Source organism: Perca flavescens, chromosome 19 (genome assembly GCF_004354835.1).
Source record: "Perca flavescens isolate YP-PL-M2 chromosome 19, PFLA_1.0, whole genome shotgun sequence".
Classification (NCBI taxonomy): Eukaryota; Metazoa; Chordata; class Actinopteri; order Perciformes; family Percidae; genus Perca; species Perca flavescens.
In genome coordinates this window covers 15,845,859-15,856,128 of record NC_041349.1, presented here as the reverse complement: position 1 = coordinate 15,856,128, position 10,270 = coordinate 15,845,859, and the positions used below count along the sequence as shown (strand labels likewise).

At 40.9% G+C, this 10,270-nt stretch overlaps 1 protein-coding gene across 4 annotated transcripts in view; it reads right to left on the bottom strand.

Moving 5' to 3' along the window:
- Positions 1–484: 484 nt before the first annotated feature.
- Positions 485–10,270, bottom strand: part of pacs1 (phosphofurin acidic cluster sorting protein 1) — a 65,880-nt gene continuing 56,094 nt past the window's right edge. For all 4 annotated transcript variants that reach the window (XM_028563994.1, XM_028563995.1, XM_028563997.1 and 1 more), the window contains exons 13-24: positions 9,837–9,972; positions 9,473–9,577; positions 9,117–9,223; positions 8,069–8,223; positions 7,591–7,701; positions 7,390–7,492; positions 7,262–7,304; positions 7,112–7,154; positions 6,881–7,022; positions 5,748–5,986; positions 5,472–5,591; positions 485–5,338 (exon numbers count right to left, since the gene is read on the bottom strand). In XM_028563994.1, the coding sequence (XP_028419795.1) occupies positions 5,220–5,338; positions 5,472–5,591; positions 5,748–5,986; positions 6,881–7,022; positions 7,112–7,154; positions 7,262–7,304; positions 7,390–7,492; positions 7,591–7,701; positions 8,069–8,223; positions 9,117–9,223; positions 9,473–9,577; positions 9,837–9,972 (1,423 nt within the window). In that variant the 3' untranslated portion in view covers positions 485–5,219. The remainder of the gene's footprint in view (positions 5,339–5,471; positions 5,592–5,747; positions 5,987–6,880; positions 7,023–7,111; positions 7,155–7,261; positions 7,305–7,389; positions 7,493–7,590; positions 7,702–8,068; positions 8,224–9,116; positions 9,224–9,472; positions 9,578–9,836; positions 9,973–10,270) is intronic.

Sequence of the window (10,270 nt, the reverse complement as noted above, 5' to 3'; positions counted from 1 at the left end):
CCACTGTCCTGCTTCATAAGCATGTGCACTATTTATTTACACTATCACTCTTTATATCACCTTCTGAAATACAATGTTGATGCTGTTTTAATTTTTTATCCCCAATAAAAAGCAATTTTATTCATCCAACTCTTTAGAAGTATCACTATCTCACTATTTGGTGTAACTGCAACAGTAACGTCAGTGTATTTTTTGTCCTGCATAAGTCAACGCTCTATGGAACATCTGTGGTCTGTGAATTTGTATTGCAGGTTTACCATCTTACATTTGTTGTCATTTGTATTTAGAAAATGCTAGCTATTAAATTAGTGGTATTGCAATCTTACCGCCATTTGTATTAAGTAGGCCTATAAATAAACACACACACACACACACACACACACACACACACACACACACACACACACACACACACACACACACACACACACACACACACACACACACACACACACACACTATTTAAAAAAAACAAGAGAATGAGTTACAAATCAGGAATATTTTTATTTAAAAAAACAAATGAAACAATGAACACTTCTCATCTCCACATCTGTTTGATTGACAAAAGTAATCATGAAAAAGCAGTACTACAAAACATGTCAAATTAATACAAAGAACAGAACTAATATAACAAGTACTATCTGATATGTACAAGCATTATAGTTTATCATAATTATTGTTATAGGCAAAAGGCAAAAAAGCTGAAGACTGCTGCTGAAGAAACAATGGAATGTGCAAAATACTCTACACAAGTCCACAAGCTTAGGACGCTCTGAGCGGAGCAGAAATCTACTGCTTTTATAGGCAAATCCTGTTCCCACGAGGACACACAGCGGAATTTACAAGCTGTTAGGGAATGGGAACAATATCATTTCACATGACTTTAGAAAGCTAAGCTTGTGGAAGCCTGGTGAAGAAGACTCTCTCATCGTCAGAGGTATATCTGAGGACGGTGGAGAGAAAAGACACTGCTGATCACTGACAGAGATTATTGATGGACCAAACAGCTCCTAATCTCTAACCACGACTAGTCAAGGTCAGAGGAACCATCGTTACACTGTCACAAACACCGGCCGACACAGATACAGAGGTACAGGTAAAAACACACAGGAACAAGTTCAAGACTTACAGAACAACCAGCGTTTTTAAAAGAGACTTTAGGAAAACGTGTAAACTGTAAGAATGACGGGATAGTTGGTGATGAAAGATTAAAAAAAGCTGCTGAACATGGCTGTGAACATTGAAATTGTGACTTCAGAACAAGCATCACTTGTGTTGGTTTCAGTTAACAGCAACCTCCCCCAAAAAAATCACAATTTCTTCACATTTTAGTTTTGGCAGTGATTTTGTTTTTAACGTTCTCTTTCAGACAAATATTTCCAAGTTCAGTTCAATCAGTGAGCAGTAAGCTGGGAATCGGTTGACCTTTAACCTCTCTGTGGAGGCTGCAAGCGAAAGAGGCATCAATATACCATTTAGGAAAAGTTTAGATTCACATGATTGCATTAATTAGGCTACCAACACTACAAGGCAAAGAGCATTTTGAGTTAGTAGAGGTTGCCCCCTAACCCTAACAGCAGATACAAGATCATTGACCCTCCAGTTTCAGTAAAAAAAAAAAATCAAACATTTCATTCCAAAAAAGTAAATACATTTTGAAAAGACTAATTTTGGAATCCATTTTCCAAATGTAAAAAACACAGTACCATATCAAAATAAAGTATAATTAAAATAAAAAAACATTTTAAGTTGTCACTAAACTTTATTAAATATTTAAAAAAGATCAGCAAGATGCTATTACAATGAATAAAGTAAATTAGTCTTTGTGTTGGCATATTTGGTTGAAGGATCCCTTTGGTTCATCTACACTATATCTTATATATTTATCTTATTTACACTACAGATCTTAATAACAACACTATCATTCAAGTTGAGCTGTGTTACTGGCCACCTTATGAATTGAGTCCTATATCCACTCTCATTTTTGCTCTGTTTGAGTCTCCACCAACTCCTGAGGTAAATATCTGGCTCTTTAGCTGCTAAATGCTCCACTATGTTCCTCAGGTGGTTGCTAACGGCGTCTGTCTGCTGTCTGGTGCTGAGCAGGTAGAGTACACTGGGTTTTCAGATGAAATCAGCTGTTTGCGATGGCTGATGAGGGCCATCAGAGTGAACCCAAATTGGTAAAGTTACGGGCCCTTACACCAAAACAAGGACCTGAAGGGAACTGAAAAGTTGAGTGATCCTTTTCTGGGTGTTTGTCACTATGAGCCACATATTTCAAATCCCACGTAATAATTTGACCCATTGTTAAAAAACAAGTGCAGTTGTAAGAACCATATTGTTTTTATATTGCTATATTGTTAAATAACCAGAGGGACCTAATTAATGCATAATAGCAGATCAATCATGAACTTCAATGCATTCAATGCATTCTCAATGCATAATTATCTATTAACGTTAATGAAGTCATTAGTGACAAATTGGTATGGGTTATTTTAAAGCGGTACCAAGATTAATGTACTTTTTTTTTATAGCAAATGTCTTAAGATTAGGTTTCATAAGAACAAATGATTTTTTAATTGTATGCTTTTTAGGGTCAGTATTTTCAAACGTAATTATTTTTGGAATGAAATCAAACTACAGTCAAACTACAGCACATCAACACAGTACATCAACACACTGAAACCCAGCCCGTGTGTGAAGGCTATCAGTCAGTCTGTCTGTCAAGCCCTTAACTGGTTGTCAGCATCACAAGTAAAGACAAATGACTGGTTTCAAAGGGGGTGCTGTTTGGTTTTTGTTGTTAACACAAAAAAGTTCAGGAAAAGTATCCAGACTGGCTGTCTGTCAACTGTTCATGCAGACTTGAAAATGACTGCACAGGCCAAACAACACCAAATTATTATATTGTAGCAACACATCTACTTGTGCGTTAAAACTGCACATGTAAACTAAATTCAATACATTCAAATATTTGGAAGTACTTCTAATCAAATCAACGCCAAACTGAGTGTTTGTTCAGTGGTCACAGACGAGCTGTTGACCAAATACGAGAATGAACAAACAAGCAAACCCTCCGGTGTGAAACCTATACGTGTAACAGGTGCTGTCAAACCGAAAAATGAGCTGAGTTTGAGACGTGCTGCTAACATCACAACTGTAACAGTGTAATATCGAGAGAAAAAAAAAAAAACTATCTAAAGCAATCTATTTTCAAACCAACAAAAACAGCATTTAAATCAAAGACATTGGCATTAAGACTATTAAAAAAACAATTTTTCTAATACTTTACTGGAGATGGGAGAGTGTTACGATGTAGGTGACACAAGGCAGAGCTACACGGGCCCGGTAAGAATTGCATGTTGCTTTTAGGACAATTATTATAAACTACTGTTGCAGATAACATTCTTGGATTTGCACCGAAGTTAGTTGAATTTCAATCGACATATTTCAATAAAACAGAATTTTATTATGTGATTTTGTATTTTTTTTGTGTTTAGTGGTGGAAAATCTGAATTTGCCTTGTGCCAGGCTACAAAGTAAACAGAACGACCATTGCAGCTTTTGCAGTCCTAATCTGATAGTCAATGATATTGATAATGACCACATCATCAACACAGTGCAACACACACACACACTTGCACACACACACACTTGCACACCTTTTGCATGCTCTCTGTCCCATGGTAGAAAAAAGTATTCCTTCTATTTAGTGATTTAGTTTTTTTAAGTTTCTGACCACATTACATTTATTTCACCACATACAAGCACACTTGTTACCAGTTACTGTACACTCACTAATCACCTCAAGACATCCTAGAGAAAGCCTGTAGCAGAACTGTGTCAAAACAACTGACATCAACCCAAATACTTTTTTTTTTCCTGATAAAATAAAGGTTATTAGGCAGTCTGAAGAGAAATGGAAAATGCTTATACTTTTATTTATTTTTTTTTTTTTTACCAGGTCCACTGTTTTCACTGAAGAGAAAGCTGCCAGTCTGTTGCCAACAAAGAAAGATTGTTATGGGGACAACTGGCAAACAACATTGTGCTTTATTGCAAGTGTTTAACTCCCATTTTTTCGGTAAAGATACTCATGGAAAAACAGAGTTTATCCATCATGTTCCCATCAACGCTGCTGAGTTTTGGACTGTTTAAATATGCATTTTGTTGTTTCAGTTTCAGGTTGCATATTTGCTTGGGTTAATCTATTCAGCTGTACTCTACAAACCCCCGGATGTGTATTTTTAAGTGCATAGCAAATAAGAAGATAAAGAAACCTACGTGTTACAGTAGCCCCTGCCCTGAAATTCTGGAACTCTTCACAAAAACGTACACTATGCATCACAAAACAGCGCGAGGGAAGGTTTTTCTATTTTTCACAATAACACAAATTTAAAAAACACTTCCCCTTTATATATATTCTTTTTTGAAAGGAAACATTTGGCATTAGACATCCAAATGAATTATTTTGAATATTTTGGTACAGAAAAAAATATTCTAAATTATATGGAAGCCCTTGAAATAAAAATAATAGTACTGTTTTTGAAGGGGATCTGTTGAAATTCATCCCATGCAGGCCTGGTATTTGACAGCATTTCGTGAACAGAGGAGACTTTTCTTTGCGTTTTTCGCTAGCTCATGCAAACACTGAAGCTCTATTGTGATACTTTTTTTTTTTTTAAAATTATTGTTTTGCGGCACACGAGTGGTGCATCTGTAAGCATGCTTGTGTGGATCAGGTCTTGATCGAGTGAGATGAGTGGGACCTTGAAGAGTTCGTAAAGTTGAGGGTCAGACTTTAAGGGCTTAAAAACTGTGAGTTGTTGCATGCTATTGCATTCCATAGAACGGAAACGTAAATGGCAGTTAGCTAATAAACTTGTGCTGTAAGCCCCTTGTAAACACCCACACACATACACACAGACACACCGTACATTCACAGGTGCATGCACACTCGCCACACACACACACAAAAATGGGGCATTAAAGTGACTAGTAACAATGCTGCACCCCAGCACCACCCTCTTCCTCCTCGTCCTCTCCTCTCCAAAGAGAAATAAGACGGCTGTATCCAAAATGAAACTAACGAATGAAAACAGTCCAGCCACTCAACGTCTTCTCTCAGATCGGCAGTTGCTATGAGGCGGGGTCTTTGCGCAAAAGGTGTTACAGGATTGAGGAGAGTTGAGGGTCAAGTCAGGACCAGAGAACCCCTAAGATTGGGGCTTGCTGTAGCCGAAAAGTCCGACAGGTAGGTATTTGACGTGGGTGGGCCACTGGGCGGCCAGCTGGAAGAACTTAACGTCGTTCCACTCCACGCCATCTATGGACACTGGAGGGAAACGGAAGACAAAACTCAGCTGAGTAGCAGAATGATGAAGTAAAACTGAAACAACGAAAGAAAAACACAAAGTAGTAGTGAAACAAACACACATAAACAGAACCGTCCTCATCCTCCAGGTTACCTTTCAGGATGGTCTGTTGCTGCTTGGCAGAGCAGATGAGTCGGCTGATGCCTTCAATGACCTGGCTTTTTGAGTCTACATCCTTCTCCCTTGGCTTCTTTCCCAGGAAGATGGTGGGAACTGAAGAGAGGTAGAGAGAAGTTGTAAAAGCACTGTGTGTCTGTGTGTTTGTGTTTGTGTGTGTGTGTGTCCTTATATGCTTGGACCTTGAACATGAAATGAAATCCTCTAACATCTCCCATCTGATGATATTTCCTCTTTTGATCCTGATCTCACCTTTCTTGTTCTTCTCCTTGGTGACCACGGTCATGGCCATGGTGCTGACCTGGGCCTGTGGGTCGCTGCTGCCCCCGCCTGGGAGCCTGCTGACCTGCAGTGAGCGGAAGGCGCTCTTCAGTGTGTTCTTGCAGCCCGTGTCACGTCGCTCGCCCTCCCTCCGCTTCTCAGCCAGGGAGGCCAGCCAGTAGTCGACCTGCAGGCCGATGGCGTCCACACCGTGAGACATACTGGGACTCCTGTGGACGGAAAGTGGTTATGAAACCACAGTTGATACTTTCAGCAACAGTTAGAGAGACATTTTTTTTTTTCTCAGTCTTCTCAGAACAAATGTAAGAAGGAAATACAAAACCAGGAGGGGACTTTGTCAAGAGAAGCTGTGCTGAGCAGGCAACCTTTTTGTCAGCCTCTGCAGCACCTGATCTTCCACAATTCATTGACATTAGAAACTCTTCCAAAAAAAAAAAAAAAAAAAAGATGTACTATGTTCAACACCAAATGTATTCTGCAGAGGGTGAAATAGAAAAATTAGATCAGACACAGCTGCAGTCTGTCTGGCTCTTCAGAGATGGACTGCAGCAGCAGGCAGAGCATGAATCAACAGAGTCAAACGATGAAAAGATGACTGAAGTATCAAAGAGTCCCTTGCTTCTTGGAACTGGTTCCCAGTCAGGCTAAACTGGTTGACAAAACTGGTGCCAGGGACAGAATATCCAACTCTTTGCTCATAGAAATAACATCGACAGCTACTAGTTATTTTTCAAGTCACAATTTCACATTCAAAACATACGATATGAAGCATAAACTGTACTTAACTATACCCAACAGTGTGTAATGCAGTCACACTAAGCGCTACCTGGTCCACCTAACATTAACAAATAAATCTAACACCAGTGAAATAAATGGTCATTCAGAACTTACTTTTTATACTGATGATACTAACATTTTAAAAGGTAAATGAAATATGTTTATATTGTGGTATCAGTGCTTTTAGGAGTTGGGGATAAATGCTTTGAGTTATTTTACCTCCACTGATAAAGAGAGCAAGGAGAGATAAAGGAGTTTGATGCAAAATGAATGTCAAAGAGGGGGAAAAAAAGAAGAAGAGAAAGAAGGGAGGAGGTCAGTCTTACCCTTGTACTGTCAGGACGCTGCCCGTAGAGGGGGAGGAGGGAGGCGTGGCTGCCTCTTTAATTATCCCTGTGGGTGAGCTGTGGGAGGGGGGAGACGTGGATGGGACAGCCAAACTCACTGCCACGCCCTCTTCAGTATCTCCTTGAAAACCACAAAATGAAATGAACATTATCACATCATCAGCTTATTTAGTTTGGGATGTGTGTTAAAACTATTACCAAAACACTCACCTGTTGGAGAAGGACCAGACTCGATAAGACCAACCTTCACTACCTGGAAAACAAGAAGTGTTGTCAGCAAAACGTCTAAATGATCAGCAATAACCTATCAATTATTCTTCTTTCTTTTGCAACCTACTGCAATAGGAGCTCAAATCTTACCCCTATAAAAGGAATAAACTTCTGGTAGGAGTCTTCATCTCGCCTGGAAATGGAAAGGGACAGAGAGTATTAGTAAAAACATACAGAGGAAATGCGGTGGTTTGTGTTTGTGTGGCGTTTCTACTCACGTCCTGTGTTTGCAGGTGAGCATGGCCTCGGCGATGGGCAGCTGGTGTGTGACTGTGGCTCCACTAATGTACTGGGAGATTCTTGCCGCTACATCCAACTGATCTGGAGATGAGAGGGGGAGAAATTTGTTTTTTCTTTTTGTGTTCAGCGTTTATCACCCACGGAGGTTTGCATGTGTTTACCCGTACGACGGGTGTTACCTGTCTGTGGCGGCTCAGAGCGGCTGAACACGTCTCTCCACGCCCCGTCCAGAAAGGAGGAGCTGTAGCGATTGTCAAGGGCGCCGAGGTGCTTGGCAACCGGGTGGGAGCCTGATGGAGGGAGAAGATGGAGTGAAAGTGAAGGGACGGAACGAAAGTGGACGGAATTGGGCAACAACAAAAAAACACAAAAAAGTGAACATGCTTTGAAAATAGAGTGAAGTCAGCTTTATTTTAGGAGGTGTAACTGTAGAGCTACAATTGAGCCAATCAGTGCAACTCTCAGGATACTGAGACACAGTGACAAGATCCAATATCTCTCTAAACTAAATCAGTGTCTGTGTGTAATGAAGTCTGGAAAATAAAAGAACAGAGGTTTGTCACTCCACAGACACTTCTCCCCAAAATAAAATCTTGCTGCAGCATGACTCTGCAAAAGCTTCTTAATCACCAAGGAAACGCATGCAGACTCTCTTACCCAAAGGCACGACCAGGAAGCGCATGTGGTTGAGCCAGTCGGACGTCTTGCTGGCGAGCTGAGTGACAAAGAACTGCAGGATGGCTCCTAGGTAACTCTGGCTGCCCACCGCCGCCACTTTCACCGCTCTGGGCATGGACGAGTTACAGTTACAGCTACAGGGACGGAAAGGGAGAGAGAGAGAGAGTGGAGTGTTATCAGGAGAATGTATCTGTAACCACTGACACCTAGACATCAATCGTTTCATCTAAAAAAAAAAAAAAAAAAAAAAGAGTCAGAAATCAGTGAAAAATGTCCATCACATTTTCCCAGACACCACAATTGTCCAAAACACCAATGGTATTTAATTTACAATGATATAAAACAGTGTAAAAGAGCAAAAAGCCTTACATTTAAGAAGCTGGAAATTATGAGTGTTTAGCATTTTTCCTTGAGAAATTACAAAGGTTTTATGACTCCGATGATGAAAAACGCACATTTCTGTATAAAACCAAAAAACATGGAGCCTCTACCATTAATGTATTTTTCTCAGATGGATGTATACAAGATATATAATGATCCCTTTTGGATGACTGTTATTTACCAGTTTGTATCTTAACCACCATTGCTTCATTTTTCTTTATCCCTATTTGCCCTTATATACTTTTGGCAAAGTCCAATAAAGTAAAGGCAAGCTCAATATTGTGTGTGTGTGTGTGTGTGTGTGTGTGTGTGTGTGTGTGTGAGAGTGAGAGAGAGAGGAAGGGAGACAAAATAGGGTGAGGAGGAGAAAAAGGGAGAGATAAGAGAGGTATAACAAGTATTGTTTTGGCATAAAAAGAAGTAAAGTTATAGATGTGGAGTCATAAGGGCAAAGACGAGGAGGAGGGAGAGATGTGGAAGACGGAGGAGAATAAGAGAAAAAAGGTCAAAAACAAAAAATAAGGCTTAGAGCAGGAAATAAGACAAAGAAGATGAGTCATCCTGCAAACCATCTGTACGCAGAAACACATAACGTGTGTTTCTGTGTGTGTGTGTGTGTGTGTGTTCTTTTCACAAAAACACTCACAATTTCTGGATGCGAGTGAGCACAGCTGACAGCACCGCCTGGATTTCAGCCGACGAACACGTGCAGACCACCGGGTGCCTCTGTACCTGGAGCTGCTCTGCAACATACTGCAACACACAAACGGTTTGGTAGCATGACGAAAAACACCCACCACGTGGCCGGTTAGCTCAGTTGGTAGAGCGGGCGCACATATGCAGAGGTTTATTCCTCGACGCAGAAGGTCCACGGTTCGAGTCCGACCTATGATGGTTTTCTTGCATGTCTTCCCCCCTCTCTCTCCCCTTTCATATCTCTTCTTTCCTATCCAATAAAGGCAGAAATGCCCCCCCCCCCACAAAAAAAAGGGAATTGCTTACCTGACCCTGCCAGTCAGTGGCGTTGACCAAGATCAGACTCTCTGGGAGGGCAGAGTCCGACAACAGAATATGGTTCAGCTGGTCGTACACTGCCTTCCTCAGGAGCTACATACACACACACACACACACACACACACACACGCTGAGTACATAAACCCCCTCTTCAGATGACTCAGTAGCACATGCTCCAGGCAGGTCGTAGATTATCAGGATGCATTTGTGTTCTTTATTTTGAAAAGGCAAGAAGGGAGCGAGTACAGGAGGACACAGAGCAAAGGCACGTTGGGGCAACATGATGATTTATGTCCGAGGTCAGAATGATGCTGGAGCTTATGTTAAGATCCTGGAAAGGATGCTAACTTACCGGCGTGCTGTGTCCCAGCTCCGGGGATCTCTCCGAGTCTGAGCTGTTGGTCCGTTCGCTCAAGGGTTTGGACAGCTGTCTCTCCTTCATGGGAGTGCTAATGCGCTTTTGTCTGGGCGTATGGCCCCCGTCCAACCTGGGGGGGGACAACATGTTTAAAAAAAAGGCTAAAATTTCTTTAAAATGCAGGGAGCTCCCCTCCTAAAAAAGCCCATTCTGCTCTGAGTGGTCAGCGTTTCTGGGACCTTTAACTTATGTGTTTTATTCTAGGCCTCAGCAGACAAAGAAAGAATGACAGTGATCTCTAACAACAGTAAAGCCAAAAATATTAAGTTTGCTCAAAATATTTAGCCATAAATGAATAACACATATGCAAATGAAATGAAAAACTTGCAGTTTGTCCCCATGTGAGTTTTCTTTTTGTAGTATGGGGT